At 37.5% G+C, this 23,269-nt stretch overlaps 1 protein-coding gene across 5 annotated transcripts in view; it reads left to right on the forward strand.

Annotated features, from left to right (window-relative positions):
- WDR7 (WD repeat domain 7) overlaps positions 1–23,269 on the forward strand; it is a 380,267-nt gene that overhangs the window by 10,230 nt on the left and 346,768 nt on the right. For all 5 annotated transcript variants that reach the window (XM_003827244.5, XM_034943806.3, XM_003827243.5 and 2 more), the window contains exons 2-5: positions 10,909–11,086; positions 17,776–17,882; positions 19,759–19,837; positions 21,125–21,299. In XM_003827244.5, the coding sequence (XP_003827292.1) occupies positions 10,928–11,086; positions 17,776–17,882; positions 19,759–19,837; positions 21,125–21,299 (520 nt within the window). In that variant the 5' untranslated portion in view covers positions 10,909–10,927. The remainder of the gene's footprint in view (positions 1–10,908; positions 11,087–17,775; positions 17,883–19,758; positions 19,838–21,124; positions 21,300–23,269) is intronic.

Consider the following 23,269-nt stretch of genomic DNA (forward strand, 5'->3'; position numbering starts at 1 on the left):
CGAACACTGGGACTTCCTTTAACCAAGCAGTCCTAAAGTGTCAGGCTCATTGAGAGTACAGTATATTTCTTAACCACCCAAATAAGAAAGTATAATCTTGTCAGCTGCTTAAGTGTTCAGAAGGTTGTGTCCCTTACAGCCCTTAAATTCTGGAAACACTTTGTTATAAGGAAGCAGCCGAGTAGTTTCTTTAGTGTGTTTTTATGACCTAGCTGTTTCATAGTAGTATAATAAACAGAGTCTTTATTATCTGCTTCAGGTTTGTTTTCCAAGTCTTCAATCGATTGGTGGTAAATGCACAAGCACACACGCACACACAAAATACATCATCTTAATCATCACGTCCTCATCACATCATACTGTGATCTTGACTTGGGTACACTCTTTTGACAAATGACATAGGAATGTTCTCTGAGAATTTGAATAAACCTTTACAAACTTCTCATTCTTCTTTCACTGCAGCTGTGGCAAATACATTTAGCTGTTTAGGGTTTAGTACTTGCTTCTCATATTCCCCATCGGTAGGTGGGTAGCTAAGGCCTGTGCCAGTTCATGTGTGCCCATTCTCATGAGAGAAAATTTGAGTTTGTTTTTGTCTGCAAGTCACAGGGGGCCTGCCTGGGACACAAGAAGTACACAGACTGAGAACATATTGACTATCCTGTGAAAACGCCCTGTTGCTAGGATAGAAATACATACTGCTTTTGCATTTGAGAGCTAGACAAACTGTGGAGGAATTAACATTGATCTGATACTAGTTTGTATATAATCTTAACTGTTTATAGCTTTTAGAAATCATGTGTGCTACCAATATTACATGGGATAGTGTGAAACAGGATGGTCTTATCAGAATATCGCCCCATAGGTCATTGATAGTTTCAAAAGGAAAAACAAAAACAGTAGCAGTGAAAGTAATCTGGTAGTCACCATCTGAATCAAATGGTCGAAGGTAGCATTGTTGCTCATAGACAATGTGATGTTATGTGCCTCCTGAGGTGATGCAGTGTGAAGTGTACATCAACATCTCTCGAGTATTCTTGCCAACAATGTTCACTTGAGGCAAACGTTAGATCCAATTTCGTTTGTAGTAAAAACAGGTGATGGAGGAACAGGTGTAGTAAAAACAGGTGATGGAGGAACAAGGAAGAAGTTAAATGATGTCATAAAAAACAATCAGAAAGGAACAAGGAACAAGTTAAATGATATCATAAAAAACAATCAGAAAAATCTTCAGATATGGAACATTCTACAAACAATTGGTTTGGCTTCTTAAAATTAGTATTAAAAAAAGTAAGGTGGGATTATTCTAGAACTAAAGAGACATAACAGCTTTTTTAGCCTGTTCAGGCTGCCATACAAAATACCACAAACTGAGTGGCTTAAACAACAGAATTTTATTTTCCCACAGTTCTGGAGGCTAGAAGTGCCCCAGATCAAGGTCGGAAGGTTTATTTTCTGTGAGGGCTCTCTTCCTGGCTTGCAGATGGCTGCCCTCTCACTGCGTCCTCACAGTGGTGGAGAGGGAGAGAGCTTTTGTGTCTCTTTCCCTTCTTACAAGGACACCAGCCCTATCACAGTAGCGTCTTGCTCTTATGACCACATTTAACCTTTATCACCTTCTCACAGGCCTGACCTCCAAATACACAAATACACTGGGGGTTAGGGCTTCAACATATGCGTTTTGGGAGGACATATCATTCAGTCCATAACAACAACCAAATGCAGTGCATAAAACTTGAGTATTTTGTTTACAAGTTTGAGGGAAAACATTATAAAAAGCATTTTGTAGATTATTGAAGTAATTTGAATATGGACTAGTTTGTAGATGCTATTAGAGAATGATTATGGTGTTGATAATAGTGAGTGTGATAATGGTATTGTGTTTATGAAGGAGAATGCCCTTATTTTTAAGTTCTGTCTTTAAAAGCATTTAGGGGTGAATCATCATGGTATGTATAAGTTACTTTCAAGTGGTTCTACACACACAAAATATGTACACATATAAATGCACAGACTTTAAAAACACACATATATGCACAGCATATATACACCACATATATATACAGCATATATACATATATATATGCACAGCATATATGTAGATATACCACATTGCCAAGGGAAATATGGCACCATATTATTTTTTGAGTGATTATTATATTCTTCTTTGAACTTTTGTGTATTTGAGATTTTTCATAATAAAAATTTGGGAGGAATCACACGGAGAAAGGTAATTTCATTAAAAAATTTTTAAAGGCATATCAAATTTAAAAAAAAACAACAACATGAGGTAACAGGGTTAAGTCTTTGGAATTTTTCTTAGGGCTTTTTGGGCCTTCACGTGTCTAGGTAGAGGAAAGATGAGAAAATAGGAAGAAGATAATGGGGACAGTCTACTGTACCAGAAAAAAAGAGAGTGCATTGCAAAAAATCAGCAATGTCACACTAGCAGCTGTAAAGTATGTATAAGATAATTGGACTTAGGAAGAATAGGTATCAACAATTGATTAATATCAAAGCATCCTCTTTTCTCACTTCTCTTATAAGGTATTGCTTGTCTCTGCCATATTGGAGAGCTCTGCCCTGGAGTGTCATTTTAGAAGGATTGTTGACCCCTTCATGTAGTGGGAGATCTTGAGTGTCCTTAAATTAAGTCTTTTTGAGGGCCCAGACTAGAGTACATGAGGCCTTTATACTAAGGAAATGGAAGCACCAAGTTAAAGACCACAGATTTCAAAATGCTAATTGTAATGAGAGGGAGAGAGATTGTTAGGGTTACAAGTAGAGGCCAGTGAAGGTATTTGGATAAAAATGAAATGTAGACATGTTTGAAGGGCAAAGGTTAACTTATAAAATAGATTGAAATGGTAGACGGTGAGAACATAATTAAAGGAGGAAGATTTTTGCAGAGTTCAGAAGTTTGTTTTTTTCTCCTCTTTTTTTTTTTAAGAGACATTTTTCCTCAAAAGAGTTAAATTTGAGTTGTACATGAAACCCTTAATACAGCCCTTGGCACATAGTGAGGGCTTAATAAATGCTAGTTATTGTTATTCTCTGTTTATTCATTCAATAAATACATATTGACCACTAGTAAAAGTCAGCGTTTTAGGTGCAGATATGCAGCTTACTTGATAATGCTTAGATAACAAACGTGCTAGATTTACAGATTTTATCCTTGAGAAACATAGGCTGTACAAATGAATGAGTGTTATGCATCAAGCATTTGGAAGGTGTAGCAAAAATAGGAGTAGTAGGAGTAGTAAATCATGTGGCTTAGGACAGGCCACTCACAGTGGAAGGGAGCTAGCATTTGAAAATATTATAGGCTAAAGATAAATACTTGTTAAAGTTAAATGTATTTTCAAAACCCCATGTTGTGTGCATATGTACAACTTTAAAACAAAAGAACTTGGTGTGGCTGGGCATGGTGGCTCATGGCTGTAATCCCAGCACTTTGGGAGGTGAGGCGGGTGGATCACCTGAGGTCAGGAGTTTGAGATCAGCCTGGCCAACATGGCAAAACCCTGTCTCTGCTAAAAATACAAAAGTTAGTTAGGACTAGTAGCGGGCGCCTGTAATCCCAGCTACTCAGGAGGCTGGGGCAGGAGAATCCCTTGAATCTGGGAGGCAGAGGTTGCAATGAGCCAAGATTGCACCACTACACTGCCGCCTGGGTGACATGAGTAAAACTCCATCTAAAAAAAAAAAAGAAGAAGAAGAAGAACTTGGTGTAGGTGTATCTAGGCCACTTTATTTAACTGTATTATAATGGAAAACACAATGATGGGGCAAAAACAAACAAACAAACAAAAAACCCAAGAATTTATCTTGAGAATTAGGAATTCTACTCAGCCCAGTCTCCTCTTCCTAGTCTTCCTCTTAAAAGGCAGTCATTATTACTGATTTTTTTTGTGCGTTATCATTTCAGAATTATTCAAAGTGTATGTGTACCCACTGTATATTTTGGTGTTTGTTTTGTATCTCATACTGCAGTGTTCCATTATAAAGCTCTATCATAATTTATTTAATCCCTGATTTGTGGACATTGAAGTTCTTTCCAGGTACCCTTTAAAAATTATAGACATTTTCAAATATATAAAAGTAGAAAGAACAGTATAATGCACACTTTTGCACTAAAAAGAGCTTCAATACTTATTTTCACAGTTTGAGTTCCCTGGTGAGCGGACTCTGAGATGGAGACTCAGGCTTATTAGGGAGTGCTCTTGGGATCAACACCCAGGGAAAGGAAATAGCTTTGGCCCTGGGTTAAAGTTGAGTCGTGATGAGTCTCAGAGGAGTCTCAGTTGACCCTGGGGGAAGTTCTGAAGATGGGATGACCCTTCAGTGATATCCTCAGTTGTGAGGGGGTCTGGCCTTTATATTTCCATATTGATCCGTCACTGGATGTGGGCTGTCCCATGGGAAGGGTACACGAGCTTGGACAAGCCATCTCTCTTGGGCTGAGGCAATCCTTAGTGGTGCTGACAACCTGGGCTTGTCTGCTGGGAGCTCTCTCACCAGTTAGGTCCTTCCTTCCTGAAGGAAGATTTGGGCACATAGCATCCATCATACTTAGGATACTATTTCATCTTCATTCCTTCTTTTTTTTTTTTTTTTTTTTTGAGCTGCAGTTTTGCTCTTGTTGCCCAGGCTGGAGTGCAGTGGCACAATCTCGGCTCACTGCAACCTCCGCCTCCTGGGTTCAAGCGATTCTCCTGCCTTAGCCTTTCTAGTAGCTGGGATTACAGGCATGCACCACCATGCCCAGCTAATTTTTTATTTTTAGTAGAGACGGGATTTCTCCCTTTGGTCAGGCTGGTCTCGAACTCCCAACCTCAGGTGATCCACCCACTTTGGCCTCCCAAAGTGCTGGGATTACAGGCATGAGCCACCGTGCCCGGCCTCGTCTTCATTCCTTCTAACACCACTTAGCCCATATTCTCTTTCCTCTCCCGGGAGCCACTGATCACAGACATCATATGATTTTATCTGTAAACACTGCAGTTCCATTTATCTTTTAATGAGTACTATGTTTTGGCAAAATCTTGATTAACCAGAATGCCTGGATAATGAAGCTTTCTGATAAATGGAATTTTGTGGTAAATGAAGACAATATAGGAGAGTGAAAAGTGTTGCATTAGGACCCTGGAGATCTGTGTTTGCCTTTGAGCTCTGAGATCAATTTGATGTGTGATCTTGAGAGAGTTGCTAACAGACCTAAATATCCACCCAAATAAAAAATCCCCCGGATGGTAACCAGCTATACTCTCCATTCTGGATTGGGAAACCAGGCTATTTTTTTTTTTTTTGTCAATTACAAAAGCGTTTCTTTTTTAAATGCTTAAATATAAAAAATAAAAGCAAAACAGCAGGAGACAGAGCATTATTTCATAAACTTTTGAAATGACTTGGTTTGGCAAAAGCTCAGTGCTTTTTTACCATTCAGAACAGTTTTGTTGGGGTCTCTGGTATCATTTTATGAAAATACTTTCTGAGTTACAGTTTTTTAGAGACCAGATTCCTCTTTAGCGTCATTGCACTCTCTTTCCTTCCTCTGCCTCACTATGCTTCCCTCCTACCTCTTTCCTTACCACCCAGTTTGGAAAGCAATAGTCTTCTTGCCTCTGGCCTTACGTATTTCGCCAAACCCCATGACTTATTGTTCTTCCTCTGTAATGTCTCCTATTTTTCTTTCAGTACTCTAACTTTAGCTAAGCTTCTTCTCACTTAGCACCCAGGCTTTTTGCAGTAGCATCATATTTGGTTTATCTGTCTTTAGTTGTTTCTCTGTGTTAATCCAACCCTCATACTACCTCAAAAAGTTTGAGCATGTTGCTTCTCTATGTAGATATCTGCTTATTGGACCATTAAGTATCTTTACAATGTGGCCCAACTGAAGATCAGTGTGGAACCTTGTATTTTCTCTCATCCCCAAACCTAGAGTTAATAAATTATGGTTAAGCATAGAGTAATTTATCTTCCATGATGGAATCTAAATTGTCGATACTTCCCTAGGCATCAGTATTGTAATAATAATGCCCATCCTTTACTTAGAAAGCTTTCAGTATTTAAACTGCTTTTTCTTTTCTTTTATCCTCAAAGTACCTTTATGTGAAACTTGCATCAGAATCCATGTTGCATCCTGATCACCTTGGTGTGTTGAAAATCAAGTCTTATCTATTATATATTTAGCTCTCATATCAGTATTATTATTAGTACTATTCTCACCATGAACACCCTTCACCATATATTTATTAAAGATGTCCTATGTGGTAGATGTTGTGCTAAGCATCATTTGGTAGTGAGTACACAGAGTGTGCATCTTGTAACCAGGGAGCTTGAAAGAGTGGTGGTGGAGACAGCCATTAACAGAGACGCCCCAGAAATAAGTAATAAGAGACTGTGATAAATTTAGGCACCACCATTTCTCTTCTGCAGAACTCCAGTAGCCTCATTGGTCTTCAGGTCCTCAGTTTTATCCCTCTCTGTTATATCACAGCTTGAGTGATCTTTCTGAAAAGCAATGTCAGATTTAAAGCACTTTACCTGCTTCCCTTTGCTGTCAAATTAAAGTCCAAACTCTTGAAAATGTCTTACCAAGAAGCCCCTTGTGATCTGATGCATGTTGGCTATTGGTTGTTTTTTCACCATTCTGCCTTTTTACTTTAAATGTCAGCCCTACTATTTACTGTTTAGAAAGAATTGAGATTACACCTCTGGCCCTTAGAACATGTGATTACCTGAGCCTATTCTGGTTAATTCCTACTCATTCTAGTCATCATTTCTTCTAGGAATCCTTCCTGGACCCATTGAAGTCTAGGTTAGGGAATCCATCTTTTGTGTTTCCATATGTCTTGAGACTTCTCTCATGCTCTGTGGTAATTGTTTACATGTATGTAAGCCCCACTGGATAGCTGAATTGTGTCTATTTTATTTATTATTGTAATACTTATACCTACCATGGCATTGGCATGAACTAGAAACCTGAGAAATGCTGCTCTAAAATGTATACTAATTATTAGGAGTTTGGAATTTTATTTGAAAGCCATTTTAGTTTTGGGATGGAAGTTGGTAGTATTATTTCTAATAAAGTAATGCAGAACTAAATTGTTATATTTGCATTGCACAATTGCACAATTTGAGTTGTTTGACAAGCATACACAGTAATACTTTTATACTTTGGCAGAAAGTTAATGAAAGGTATTAACCTGTTGGAAAGTCCAACCTTATTGAATATTAAGTGCTGGAAAAAGCCTGTAGATGTGTAAGCAGAATGTGAAGAAGTAGCAAAATCTGTGTTTTTTTTTAAAAAATAATATTTACTGAGCATCTGCCATGTGCTAGGTATTGTACTAGTTGCATTACATATATGGTCTCTTGATCTTATGACATCTTTCTGAGAGGAGGAGAATATTATTATCCATCTTTTACAGATGGGGAAACTGAGACCTAGAGAGATAACTTTGTCAAGATCACATAGAAGGGCCAGGATTTGAATATAGGTCATCTGATTGTAGGCCCAGTGTTCTTTCAGTTATTATTTTTGTTGCTTTTGTTGACTGGAGTATAGTATTTTAAATTATTTCTATACAGAGCTGAGAAATAGGTGAAATTAGGGGAAATAAAGCAATACCTGAAATTAATCAAAAGAGATGACTGAAATTTTATCTCTAAGATGCCTGTTTCCTTATGATTTGTTAACTTAAAAATGATTCAATATTAATTTTAATAACAATGAGAAAACTAAGCCTCAGAAGTGAGATATCATCAAAGACTGCATAACTAGTGACAAAATGAGAAGTAGAATCTAGAATTACTGATATTTGTTGACTCCAGAGCTTTATCTTTTAAACATTTCAATTGAATAAGCAGTCTCTAAATGTAACTTTAAGCCAGATTTTGATACAAACATAAATGAAAACTCAATGTTCCTAATATTATTTTGTTTTTAGAAGCATCTAGTCTAAGAACATATCAATTTGTAAGATCATGTTGAGATCTGAAAGATAGCATATGCCCTCAATGTACTAGTTGCAAAATCTAAATATATTATATATATAATATTTTGGAGAATTAGTAAGGTAATTTTATTTGAGAGTTTCTATTAAAGTTAATACCATAACAGATTATTCTAGTCGTTTGTTCAATCACTTTTGCTTTTGGCATTTTCCATAAAAATATAATTTTTTTTATCCCAATAAATCCTGTCCTGTGACTTGCTTACTTCCTTCCACTTAATATAAAGCTTTTGGAACATATTGAAGTTTTTTGCTACAATAGGTGATAATGTTGGGAACGTTAAGCATGGATTATTAACTAATACATAGACTGGTTGAATGCTGATGGCTGAAAAACTGCATGCTCTGGATTTACATTGCCTTTTTTTCCCCTTAAAAAACTTCCTTGTGTTGGCAGTTTAGTGTGTCTTGGCTCATCCGTTATTCATTTTAAAGAAATTCAAACTTAGATTCCTGTGATCTACCTGATTAAAAGGTTAGGTCCTGGCTAATTTGCCCTTTTTTCTGTTTTGTTTTGATCAGTTGCTTAGAACTAGGTTTATGTGGTTGCCAATTCGCTGGTAGTCCTTTCTAGAAGTATTTGATTGTCATATACTATTCTATCATCATAAGCGATGTTATCCTCTATTTCACATTATTTCATTAGTGCTTCTGGTGGCTTTTCTGAAGTTTCACTTTTATTAGGTTTTTAAGATATTAGAAAAAAGTGTTTTGGGCCATTTAGTACTCTATACTCCGTAGTCCTGAATCTGTTTGCATTCTCTTTAAGCCAGGCAGTATGTACTGAGTACGAGTCGCCAACTAGCTAGAGAAATGGTGTTCTTTCCAGGTCTCACCACGTTGGATTCAGTGTTTAGTACTTATTTACTTGAGAGAAATCTTTGGTGATATAAATTATTATTTTATTTTATTTTATTTTTGAGACGAACTCTTGTTCTGTTGCCAGGCTGGAATGCAGTGGTGCGATCTCGGCTCACTGCAACCTCTGCCTCCCGGGTTCAAGCGATTCTCCTGCCTTAGCCTCCTAAGTAGCTGGGACTACAGGCACCCACCACCTCGCCTGGCTAATGTTTGTATTTTTAGCAGGGACGGGGTTTCACCATGTTGGCCAGGCTGGTCTTGAACTCTTGACCTCAAGTGATCTGCCGACCTTGGCCTCCCAAAGTGCTGGGATTACAGATGTGAGCCACCGCACCTGGCCATCGCCTCATTTTGTCTTTAATGATTATACCTTTTGATTGGCCATCTGTCAGGCTATAGGTGACTTCTAGTGTCTAATGAGATCTGAGAGTACTCTCTTCTATGTGGCTTTCTTTGACTATTCCAGTCTTCTTTTTCTTACTTCTCTGAACTCCTGTTATCTAGGTCTTTGACCACAGTTTTTAACCCCTAAATATTGTTTTGCCAATTAGATTTTAATTTTGTTATATTAAGGAATACTTCCTCATATGTGCTCTCCTGAAAGAGGTGCACTCCAGGATGCTCTGGTTAATTGATTACTATCTCAAATTTAAATTCCTTCACCAGAAGCTACATTTTTTTCTTTAATGGAGAAATGAGTTTACAAAGACATTCTTTTCTTCCCTCAATGTTCAGAGTTTACAACAAAAGACTTTCATGACCTTCAGGCATAATGGGTTTGGAGTAAGTGTGGTTGAATGGGTTTCACACTGAGCAAAGTGTTTTTTTTTTTTTTTTTTTTTTGAGACAGTTTCCTGTTGCTCAGGCTGGAGTGCAATGGTGCGATCTTGGCTCACTGCAACCTCTGCCTCCCGGGTTCAAGCCTCTCAAGTAGCTGGGTTTACAGGCACCTGCCACCATGCCTGGCTAATTTTTGTATTTTTAGTAGAGATGGAGTTTCACCTTGTTGGCCAGGCTGGTCTTGAACTCCTGACTCAGGTGATCCACCCACCTTGGCCTCCCAAAGTGCTGGGATTACAGGCGTGAGCCACTGCGCCCGGCCCTGAACAGAGTTTTGAAAATGTTTAGCTCAGTGTGAAACAGGACTGAGTTTTTCTTGGGCGTTGGTATTTATTACTGGTTTGGAGACCTCATTTGTCATCAGTAGCCTAGCAGAGTGAGAAAGACCACAGGTTCTGAAGTCAGGCCGCCTGGGTTCTGATCTGGGCTCCATCACTTACCGCTTTGTGCCTCAGTGTCTTTGTCTATGAAATAGGAATGATAATAGTGTTTACCTCCTGATTTGTTGTAAGGATTAATGGAGTTTATATATGTACTTATATTTATGCACACACATACAATGTTCAGAAGAATTTCTGGGACTTAGAAAATTCTTCATAATTACTGTCTAGTGGTAGTGGTACAGTACAGTCTGTGTGTACCAGACTTTCTGAGAACGGTTTGACCTGTCTTTTTTAATGGAGGCATACAACTTGGGATCTGAAGGTCAAGATTTGTATTTGAGTTTTATGACTTGCTAGTTCTGTGTCCTAGGGCAGGTCATGTTTATGCCTCAGTTTCTAGTCAGCCAATGTCAAAAGGCTGTTTTGAGAATCAAAATGAAATAGTATACATAAAAGTGCTTTATAAACTGTGAAATCCTAGATAAATATGAGGTACTGAAGTCATTGGCCTTTTATTAGTAAATTTTAAAAACTGTGAATGCCTGGGGTAAAGACCTGTTTATTATTATTTTGTTATTTCTTTCTTTTCACAGGTGTTGATTGTGTATTATTTTGTAAGCACCTGAATCTAGAGTAGTTATAATAAACTAGTCGGTTTTTTTTTGAAAATAATAAATATTTAAGTAGCTGTAATTCACTCCCAGGAATATATGATTATTTTCAAATTGTTGGTTTTATAACAAAAATATATAACATGTTTTCGAGAGAAATATTGTAATATCTGACAATTTTTATAACATTTTCAGGTTTGAAAACACAAACACAATGGCAGGAAACAGCCTTGTTCTACCCATTGTTCTTTGGGGTCGAAAAGCGCCCACACATTGCATCTCAGCGGTACTTTTAACAGATGATGGGGCCACGATCGTAACAGGATGCCACGACGGACAAATATGTCTCTGGGATCTTTCAGTAGAACTGGAAGTGAGTATGTGAAATGCCTATTATACATTTTAGATATAAAAATCTACTTATTAGAAGATAATATAGTCCCCGAATGATGCTTTTGGGCCCACAGTAGATTTTCTGAAAAATGTGTTTTGACTAAAACTAGTAGTATACGGATTCATTATTTACACTATTCATCAGAGTTGACTTCTGAGGGCTTTTGGCCATTTTCAATTGTAATATCTACCCTAAGTGACTTACTGTTTTGTTACATTTAAGATTTTTCAAATGATGATGACCCATACTGGAGAAGGTTTTCCAAAGAGGTTTTAGAAAATTTAAAACACTTAAAACCTTCTATGGTAAATGCTTTGAAGAGGGCAAAACTTTTTACAAAGTATAGATTTTGTTGTATTGATTTTTGAAATGACTGTGCCTTTATTGTCATTCCTTACTACTATGGAATGCTCAGTGTGCTCTGCTTCCAGGGCTGTCAGTGGACAGAGCTAGGGAAATAGGAGCTGGGGACACACACACACACACACACACACACACACACACACACACGTTCACACTGATACGTCTAATTCCAACATAACACCACAGCGTTTATCCTACTTTTCTCCTTTCCATATTTGTAACTCCTTTCTGTGACAACTCTTTCCAGGAATTTGTTGTCAAGGGAAAAAGAGAAAATGGAGTGGTAGCTGGTATGGAATGTGGGGTCAAGAAAGGTGATTTTTTAAATTACTTTTTTTGGGTAATAGCCTTATTGAGATATAATTCACATACTACATAATTAATCTGTTTCAAATGCATGTTTTGATGTTTCTTAGTACGTTCATAAAGTTGTGCAGCCATTACCAAGGTCAATTTTAGAACATTTTCATCACTTCCAAAACAAACCCTGTACCCTTTAAATGTCCCTCCTGGGCCAGGCATGGTGGCTCATGCCTGTAATCCCAGCACTTTGCGGGGCTGAGGTGGATAGATTGCTTGAGTCCAGGAGTTTGAGACCAGCCTGGGCAACATGGTGAAACCCTATCTCTACTGAAAATACAAAAAACTAGCCAGACGTGGTGGTGCATGCCTGTAGTCCCAGCTACTCCAGAGGCTGAGGTGGAAAAAATCACCTGAGCCCAGGAGGTCCAGGCTACTCGTACCACTGCACTCCAGCCTGGGCAATGGGAGTGAGACCTTGTCTCCAAAAAAAAAAAAAAAAAGTCACTTCTAATCTCATTCTCCCTAGACCACCACTAATCTACCTTCTGTCACTAACGTCGTGATTATTCTGTACATTTAATATAAATGGAATCATATAACTATAATATGTGTTTTTTTATGACTGGCTTTTATCATGTAGCATAATGTTTTTAAGGTTCACCCACATTGTAGCATGTATCAGTACTTCATTTCTTTTTATGGCCAAATATTTTTGGCCCTTATGAGTAATGCTGCTATGAGTATTACACATTTGTGTATGAGTTTTTGTGTGGACACATGATTTCAGTGCACTTAGGTATACACCCGAGCGTGGAATTGTGGGATCGTATGGTAGGTAACTCTATGTTTAACCTGTTATTTAAGGAACTGCCAGACTGTTTTCCAAAGTAACTGCATCATTTTGCATTCCCATCAGCAGTGCATGAGGGTTCCAGGTTTTCCACATCCTTGTCAATCAATAGCTGTTATCTTTTTGATTCTAGCCCGAATTTTGTGTGTAAAGTGGTATCTCATTGTGATTTGGGTTTGAATTTACCTGATGGCTAATGATGTTGAGCTTCTTTTCATGTTCTCATTGGCCATTTGTATATCTTCTCTGGCAAACTGTCTATTCAGTCTTCGCCCATTAAAAAAATTTTTAACTTAAAATTTTTTCCTTTGCCCATTTTAAAATTGGGTTGTCTTTTTATTATTGAATCGTAAAAATTCTTCATATATTCTAGATACAAATCCCTTAACAGATATAAGATTTACATTTATTTTCTCCCATTTTATCGGTTGTTTTTTCACTTTCTCGATTATGTCCTTTGAAGCACAAAATATTTTAAGTTTGATAAAGTTCAGTTTATCTCTTTTTCCTTTGTTTGCTTATGTTATTGTTGTCATATCTAAGAAACCATTGCTAAATCTAAGGTCATGAAGATTTATCCCTGTGTTTTTTTCCTAAGAATTTTATATACTAGTTTTACTTCTTACATTTAGGTCTTCGATCCATATTAGTTAATTTTTCTGTGGTGTAAGAGAAGGGTTTGACTTCATTCTTTTGCATGTGGCTATCAAATTATCCTAGCACTATTGGTCAGAAGGACTGCTTGTTCTCCATTGAATGCTATTGGACTCTTAAGAAAAATCAATTGACCATAAATGTCATGGGTTTCTATCTGGGCTCTCAATTCTATTTTATGGTTCTTTGTATGTGTTCTTATCCATATCCTCTAGATGTCTATACTCGCTGTCCTAATTACCGTTGTTTTATATACTCACTGTCTTAATTACTATTGTTTTATATTAAGTTTTGAAATCCAGATATGTGAGTCCTCCAGTATTGCTCTTCTTTTTCAAGATTGTTTTGGTGGGGTCCCTTGCATTTCCATATGAATTTTAGAATCAGCTTGTCAATTTCTACAAAGAAGTCAGTTGGAGCTTTAATAGGGAATATGTTGACTCAGTAGATCAATTTGGAGAGTACTGCTATTTTAACCATATCAAATTTTCTGACCCATGAACATTGAATGCATTTCCATTTATTTAGATCTTTAGTTTTTTTTCAGCGATATTTTGTAGTTTTCAGAATATAAGGTTTGTATTACTTTTGTTAAATTTATTTCAAAGAATTTTATTTTTTGAATCTATTAGATATAGAATTTTTCCATTTATTTTATTTTCAGATTTTTCATTGCTAGTGTATAGAAATACATTTGAGTTTGCTTATTCATCTTGTATCTTACAACCTTATTGGACTTATTACTTCTAATAGTTTTTTAGTGGATCCTTTAGGATTTTCTGCATACAAGATAATGTCACTCTCCAATAGAGATAGTTCTACTTTTTGCTTTCTAATAGGGATGCCTTTTATTTCATTTTTTTGCCTAATGTTCCTGGATGGCACCTCCATAACAATGTTGAATAGAAGTGGCAAGAGTGGACATCCTATTTTCGTTCCTAATCTTTAGCAGAGGGAAAGCATCCAGTCTTTCACTTTTATTTTTATTATTATTATTTTTTTTTGAGATAAGGTCTCACTCTGTTGCCCAGGCTGGGGTGCAATGATAGCTTACTGCAGCCTTGATCTCCCAGGTTCAAGTATCCTCCTGCCTCATCCTCTTGAGTAGCTGGGTCTACAGGTGCACACTACTACACACCTGGCTATTATTGTATTGGGGCCTATCTCTCTTGTTAGCTCTAATAATATTTGCTTTATATATCTGGGTGCTCTGGTGCTGGGTGAATATATATTTAAAATTGTTATACCCTCTTGCTGAATTGACTCCTTTATCATTATATAGTGACTTTCTCTGTCTCTTCTTATAGTTTTTGTCTTGAAGTCCTGTTTTGTCTAAGTGTACCTATTCCTGCTTTTTTTGGTTTCCATTGGCATGGAATATCTTTTTTCATCCCTTTATTTTCAGTCTATGTGTGTTTTTATAGGTGAAGTGTGTTTCTTGTAAGCAAGAGATCATTGAGTCTTGTTTTTTCATCCATTCAGCCACTCTGTCTTTTGATCGGAGAGGTTAGTCCATTTACATTCAGTGTTATTATTGATAAGTCCTTGTTATTATTGCTAAGTAAGGACTTATTTCTGCTATTTTGTTTTTTGTTTTCTTGTTGTTTTGTGATATTTATTTCCTTCAGGTCTTCCTTTCAGTGATGGTGATTTACTCAGGTGATACGATTTATTTTCTTGCTTTTTATTTGTTGTGTATCCATTGTATGTTTTTTGGTTTGAGATTACCATGAGGCTTGCAGATACTATGTTATAACCCATTATTTTAAGCTGATAATAACACTATTTGCATAAACACAAACAAACAAGGACAACTAATAAAGACTCTACACCTTAACTTCCCTTGCTTTTTAACTTTTTTTTTTTGTTTTTTTTGGTTTTTTTTTCAGGAGACAGGGTCCCACTTTGTCACCCAAGCTGGAGTGCAGTGGCATGACCTTGGCTCACTGCAGTCTGTCTTCCTGGGCTCAGGCAATCCTGCCACCCCAGCCTCCCGAGTATCTGGGACTACAGGCCCATGTCACTGTGTCAGGCTAAGTGCTGGAATTACAGGCATGAGCCAGGGGCCTGTCAGCTTTTTAACTTTTTATTGTTACTAATTATATCTTATTGTACCGTCTGTGTCTTGAAACGTTGTAGTTATTTTTGATTGTTTCATTTACTCTTTCTACTTAAGAGTAGTTTACACAACATAGTTACAGTGTTGCAATATTCTGTGTTTTTCTGTGTACTTACTATTACTGGTGAGTTTGTACCTTCAGATGCTCACTCACATCCTTTTCTTTCTGATCGAAGTACTCCCTTTTGCATTTCTTGTAGGATAGGTCTAGGATTGATGAAATCCCTTGGCTTTTGTTTGTCTAGAAAGTCTTTATTTCTCTTTCAGGCTTGAGGGATATTTTTGCTGGATTTACCATTCTTTCCTTTGGTACTTTAAATATGTCATGCCACTCTCCCTTGGCCTGTAAGATTTCCACTGAAAAGTCTGGTTCCAGACGTGTTGGAGCTCCATTGTTTGCTTGTTTATTTTGAGACAGTCTTTCTCTGTTGCCCAGGCTGAAGTGCAGTGGCGTGATCTCAACTTCCTGCAACCTCTGCCTCCTGGGTTCCAGGGATTCCTGTGCCTCAGCCTCCCAAGTAGCTGGGACTACAGATGCGTGCCACCCCACCTGGCTAATTTTTGTATTTTTAGTAGAGATGGGGTTTTGCCATTTTGCCCAGGCTGGTCTCAAACTCCCGGCCTCAAGTGATTCGCCCACCTCGGACCTCCCAGAGTACTGGGATTTTAGGCATGAGCCACTGTGCTTGGCCCAGTGTATGTTGTGTCTTTTCTTTTTTGGCTTTTAGGATTCTTTCTTTATCCTTGACCTCTGGGAGTTTGATTATTAAATACCGTGAGGTAGTCATCTTTGGGTTAAATTTGCTTGGTGTTCTATAAGTACTTGGATATTTGTATCTTTCTCTAGATTTGGGGATTCTTTGTTATTATTCCTTTGTATAAACTTTCTACCCCTATCTCCTTCTCTGCCTCCTCTTTATGACCAGTAACTCATATATTTGCCCTTTTGAGGCTATTTTCTAGATCCTGTAGGCATGCTTCATGGCTTTTTATTCTCTTTTCTTTTGTTTCCTTTGACTGTGTATTTTCAAATAGGCCATCTTCAAGCTCACTATTTCTTTTCTCTGCTTGATCATTTCCGCTATTAAAAGACTCTGATGCATTCTTTAGTATGCCAATTGCATTTTCAGCTTCAGAATTTCTGCCAGATTCTTTTTTATTATTTCAGTCTCTTAAATTTGTCTGATAGAACTCTGAATTCTTTCTCTGTGTTATCTTGAATTTCTTTGAGTTTTCTCAAAACAGAGAATTCAAACCCTATTTCGAATTATCTGTCTGAACAGTCACGTATTTGTTTCTCCCGGATTGGTCCCTGTTGCCTTATTTCCTTCATTTGGTGAGGTTGTGTTTTCCTGGATGGTCTTGATACTTGTAGATGTTTGTCTTGTCTGGCCATGGAGGAATTAAGTATTTATTGTATTCTTCACTGTCTGGACTTGTTTGTACCTGTCCTTCTTGGGAAGGCTTTCCAGATATGTGAAAGGACTTGGGTGTTGTGTTCAAAGCTGTATCTGCTTTAGGGGAGCCCCAAGCCCAGTAACACTGTGGCCCCTTTTTTTTTTGAGACGGAGTCTCACTCTGTCCCCCAAGCTGGAGTGCAGTGGAGCGATCTCGGCTCACTGCAACCTCTGCCTCCTGGGTTCAAGCGATTCTCCTGCCTCAGCCTCCTGAGTAGCTGGAATTACAGGTGCGCGCCACCACGCCTGGCTAATTTTTGTATTTTTAGTAGAGATGGGGTTTTACCACGTTGGTCAGGCTGGTCTTGAACTCCTGACCTCATGATCTGCCCACCTTAGCCTCCCAAACTGCTGGGATTACAGACATGAGGCACCGCACCCAGCAGCACTGTGGTTCTTGCAGACTTGTAGAGGTACCGCCTTGATGGGCTTGGACAAGATTCGGGACAATTCTCTGGATTACCAGGCAGAGACTGTGGTTCTCTGTTCATCCTTTCCCCCACACAAATGGAGTCTCTCTCTCTGTCTCTGTTATGAATTACTTGGACTGGGGGGTGGAATGACACAAGCACCCCTGTGTCCACCTTCACTAGTACTGCACTGAGTCACACCTGAAGCCAGCATAGCACTGGGTTTTGCTTAAGGCCTGTTGTAACCACTCCCTGGCTACTGCCTATGTTTGTTTTAAGGCCCTGGGTCTCTACAATCAGCCAGTAGTGAAGCCAGCCAGGCCTGTGTCTTTCCTTTCAGGGCTAGAAGTTCTCCCAGGCAGCTCCAGCAGTGCTTTGCAAGAGCCAGGGGCTAGAATAAAAAATCTTAGCAGTCTACCTAGTCTTCTATTGTACTATGGCTAAGCTGACACTCAAATAAAAGGTTAATTTTTAAGTTTGGTACTTAAACTAGCATATTTTTGCGTTTCTAGATTAATCCTCGAGCACTGTTGTTTGGTCATACAGCATCAATCACTTGTTTGTCTAAAGCTTGTGCTTCCAGTGACAAACAGTATATTGTGAGTGCATCTGAAAGTGGGTAAGTATTTTCTCATTTGCCTCTTTTTCTCATGAGTCTTTATAACTAGCACCAATGCCTTGTAAGTAGCGAGGTATTTTTTTTTCTTTTAGAATATCTCCTAAATAAATGCTTTGTATTGTCTAAATCTAAAGGTAGATGTTTAAAATCTGATTTTAGGGATGTAAATTTTATCTGTGTTAATGATTTTATAATACTTTTATTGTAATTTATGATTATGTCCTTTGGCTTGCTTTTAAGGAACTCAGAATACTATAAAAGTTAAAGCACGATCATTCATCTCCATGTTGTTTTTATTGAGTTGCCAGACAACTTTGAGATTTCCTTTTAAAAACCTGAATGATGCTAGGCTAGCATAAATTTTGAAGATGATGCCATGAAAAAGTTCATAACATTATATTGATATGTATTAATACACTAACATTAACTCTTTGTGTTCCCAAGTCTCAGAATGCAACTTGCTTTAGAGAGGCAGGTCATTGAACAGTAGTTGTAGAGCCCAATGTTATTAAATTTTTAAAAAGATTTAAAAACAGTTTTCAAAACATTTTTTGGTGCTTAGAAAATTACATATATTTATACAATATACTATTGAAGAAAGTTGGGGAACTTGAAGAGAATTATATAAGAAATTGTTGCTATGTGTGGTGGCTCACTCCTGTAATCCTAACACTTTGGGAGGCTGAGATGGGCGGATCACGTGAGCACAGGAGTTTGAGAACAGCCTGAGCAACATATTAAAACCCTGTCTCTACAAAAAAATGCAAAAACTAGCCGGGCATGATGGTGTGCACCTGTAGTCTGAGCTACTTAGGAGGCTGAGGTGGTAGGATCACCCGAGCCCAGGAGATTGAGGCTGTTAGTGAGCTGTGATTGTGCCACTGCACTCCAGCCTGGGTGACACAGTGAGACCCTGTCTCAGAAAAGCAAAACAAAACAGAAATTGTTCTCCCCACTGAAGAGAACCTTGTATAATTCATTGGAACAAAAAGAAGCAACATAAGCTAAAAATATAATAGCTGTTGGTCAATTAAAGGATAATTCCCATTAGAATGCATATTTTAAATTGAATGCTCTTTGAAAAATTGTCTTATATAATACCATATGAGATATAGAAAATGGTATCTTAAAGAAAACCCTAATAATATCGGGATCATTGCATTTTATTAATTTTTTTTGTTAAATGTATTTCTTCAATAGACAAGGCATGTTGACATTTCTCATTTTCAATGTTATATCTTTCAATCTTATATCTAGTTTTTTTGTATGCATTCAATAAAATTACAATACATACAGAATGAAAACTGGAATCTGGTATTTTATTTGCAAAAGTTTGAAATTCAGTTGACTTTAACTTTTGTTTTTTGCAGTTTGAAATTCTCTAGCTACCTGGATGACAAATATAAAATCTCAGTAGTTTAAATTAGAAGTTTATTTCTTGTTTTTGTCACTTGTCCCTCATGTGTCACTTGAGGCCTCTACTCTGCTTCACTGTTATCCTTACTTTGAGGTTCAGAGTGAGGGAGCAACCTCTGTGTGAAGCAGCCAGTCTCTGGAACAGAGCTCTGGAAAGCCTTGCGTTGGTTCTGGCCAGAACTACTTACAAGACTTCATTAACCAAAAGGGAACCAGGAAATGCAGTCTTATTGTGGGCCTACAAAGAATGTGGACTGTGGTGGGGGGTGGGCAGTTTGGAAAGGGGTGTTAGGAGGGTCGAGGGAGGACTGGAAATTTTGATGAACAACAGTAATAACTGTATGCTACTTTTTCTGAAATATATTAGTTTTAATGGAAGATTAATTTTAAATCACTGTGACAAAGTTGAATGGTGCTTTAAAAAGTCACATTCAAAGCTGACCATTATTTTGTTTTATAGGGAGATGTGCCTCTGGGACGTGAGTGATGGCAGATGTATTGAATTTACAAAATTAGCTTGCACACATACTGGCATACAGGTTAGTTTCTATTTCTGTGACTCTAAGCACAAACTATTATAAGTATATAATTTAAAATATTTTTAAAACATTGAGCCTATATTTTTATATGAAAAATGGTGGGTGGTAGTAACAAGACAAGAAAACTAGAATTGAAGCGGTAAAAGTGTTCCTCGTAAGATGGTACAGTTGGGAGGGGTAAGAAAGGAGAGGAGACTAATGGGGAAAGATACAGGGCAAGCAAATTGCTGCTGCTTCTGCTATCCTGGGCTACCTTGGTTACCCAAGTGAGAGCCCCTTCACTACTTGGGAAAATGCTCTAGGTCCTAAATAATGGAATTCTTCCTTGCAAAATCCTTTGTGATTCCACTTGTGATTGACACAAATTGACCTACTTTTTGGACCATATCTTTTTTATTGCTCATGCAGTTGGTCCTTGGACATGTATTTTTAAAACTTTCCAACTCTTCAGAAGACTTGACTGTTTCATATGCCTGGCTTAATATGTAGAGTGTTGCACAGGAATTTGTAGTTTCTGACTTACATTCCTGGTATTCTTTTTTACTTTTTCATGGCGGTCTAATTCTCTGTACTTCAGTTTACTAATTGTTTACTGTGTTGAGTGTTGGAAAAATTATGAATTATATTAAAAATATGATCAATTATGATTTCAATGGGAAAGGAAGAGAAGGTAACTCACATTTATTGAGCAGATACAGTGTAGGCATTTCTTGTATTGTGTTTGATTTAGTCCTCCTGACACCCTTACATATTAAATAGGAGTATATCATTTTACATATAAGGAAGCTGAGGCCCTGATTATGTTTGAACATCAATCATCCTTCTAAATTGTATTTGCATAACTAGTAATTATAAGCTTATATTTCCCTATTTCTACTTATTTGAAATTCATGTTATTTTTGTGACCCACCTGAGCTTCCTTTTGATGTGATTTGTAAAGCTGATTTTATTCAGGTGTTTTATTAATTTATTCAACAGTTCTGTTTTAGATGCTAGAGGGGGATAAAAACAATTATCACGAATTCTGTTTCAAAATAATTCAAAAGGGAGGATAAGATGTTAGGAAAATAATTTTTGTTAGCTATTTAAAAATTTTAATATAACTTAATATATGTGTGTGCACATACACCCATATAATATGTACCATTTGGTAAATATCTAAAATTCTTACCGAAGAAGTTGAGCTTTAGGAGAATATTGTAATAACCTTGATGAATGCATATTAATCAAGTATCTAAATTAAAGGAGAACACTCAGAAATCTTTTTTCCTTTTGGCATGAATGTAGTTCTACCAGTTCTCTGTTGGGAATCAGCGAGAAGGAAGGCTTTTATGTCACGGACATTACCCTGAAATCCTTGTTGTGGATGCTACCAGCCTTGAAGTATTATACTCCTTAGTATCAAAGATATCACCAGACTGGATTAGCTCTATGAGTATTATTCGATCCCATCGAACACAAGGTCAGTGTATTATGCCTGTTAGGAGCTTTAGCACCATGACTTAATGTTTAGTTTACTAGAACATTCTACAATTTATCGTAAATTAATACTTTGGGATATATTCTTCTATGTAAGAAATAACTACACCAATAATTTATGGTCTCTTTCTTCCTTCATAAAGAAATCTTTGATTGAATGAAGACTTAATTGTTGGCTTATCTCCATTCCATGATGTATAGATCACCAGCTTTTGACAGAGTATATGGGTGATTATCTGAAGTGGAGGAAGAATAGCTTAACCTTTGGGGGTGTAGTTTTACCTTTGGGAAGAGCTGTAGTTTTACCTGTATATTTCTGGGGCCTGGTTCTGTCACTTGCTTAAGAGGCATAGGGAATGTTTCCATTTCAAATGGGGACAGTGAAAAAGGAGAGATTATACACAGTTAAATTTAATGAAAGTTCCTGGAAGGGGCTGATATGTACTTGATGCTCAATAAATATTATTATCTTTTCTTCATTTTTATTGAAACCTCTTAATAACAACCATGAAAGCAAAAGTAAAGTTGTCAGGAAAAGAGTAATAGTTAATGCAGAACATTGAATGTCTACTTTTATAAGCCTTTTAAGGAGCATTCTTTTACTTTCAAATGGCTTCATAGTTATGTGCTTCCTATAGAGGCCGGTAAATAACCACCACCACTACCACCGGTATCAGCAGCACCATCACCTTGAGGACTTTCATTTACTGTGTGTTTACACTACCAAGCACCATGCTAAGCATTTACATATGATCAATTCTCACAATACTTAGTGGGGTAGGTACTGTTAATATTCATCATATAGATGAGGAGAATGATGAGAGTTAGTGTGATGACATCTTTGCTAAAGGACCCCGGAGTAGTTACTTTAACCACTGTGTTACACTGCTTCCCATTAGTGAATTGCCTTCAGCTTTATAGGAGCTTTTGCTTTGTAACCTCTTAGGGTAGGAAAATCAGCACATAGTTTTTTATTCAGTAGTCATTCAGCAAATATTTATCGAATGCCTGCAGTCTTCCAGGTGCAAGGGATTGAAATATTAATACTTAAGGGAGTCAAATTCTAGTAAAGGACAATGATATATAAACAAGTAACAGTTTAGAGTGCAAAGTGTGCAAGATGGAAAAATAGTATGGAGAGGATGGCAGTGAGGCTGATTGAGGGCAGTAGAGGGCTGCCCAGATCAGATGAAGTCTGATCTAGGATTTGGAAGTTGAGGAAGAGTTTAGCAGACATGCGATCAGGATGTTTCTGGCAAAGGAGATAGTCTGTAGGTACAAAAGCATTAAAATTATGATAGGTGTATATGTGAAACTATAGATTATCTTTTTCTGGGGCAAGAAGTATGAGGGAAGGAGTGGCAGGATATAAGGCTGGCAGAGCTGGCAGGAGACAGGTCTTGAAAGCCCTGTGTATCAGCTAGGGAATTCACTTTGTGGATCAGGGGTTGTCAAACTTATACTGTAAAGGGCCAGATATGAAATATTTTAGGCTCTGCAGGCCATATGGTCCATGTTTCAACTACTCAACTCTGCTGTTTTAGCACAAAAGCAGCCGCAGACAATACATTAGTGAATGAGCCTGGCTGTGTTGCGATAAAACTTTATTTACAAAAACAGCCAGTGGGCTGGAGTTGACTCATGAGCTGTAGCTTGCAGGCTCTCACTGTAGATGATGGGAAGTCTCTGAAGGGACTTAAGCTTTAAACTTCAAAGATGGGAGCAAATTAAGAGATTAGTTGCCCAGCTGAGAGTGGTGCAGGCCTGCACTAAAGTGGACTGTAGGAAGAGTGGATGCACTGGCTTCATTTCCTGCCGCTGTTCTTCTGAGTGTTGGTTCTGAAGTTTGTTAATAGGTATTTGTCAAAAAGGTGGGATCTCTGGTTAAATATATTTGGGAGATGTTTGGTAAAATAAAATTGAGCTGACTTCTCTAATGTGAACCTTCTCAGA

This window comes from Pan paniscus, chromosome 17, assembly GCF_029289425.2.
Source record: "Pan paniscus chromosome 17, NHGRI_mPanPan1-v2.0_pri, whole genome shotgun sequence".
Classification (NCBI taxonomy): Eukaryota; Metazoa; Chordata; class Mammalia; order Primates; family Hominidae; genus Pan; species Pan paniscus.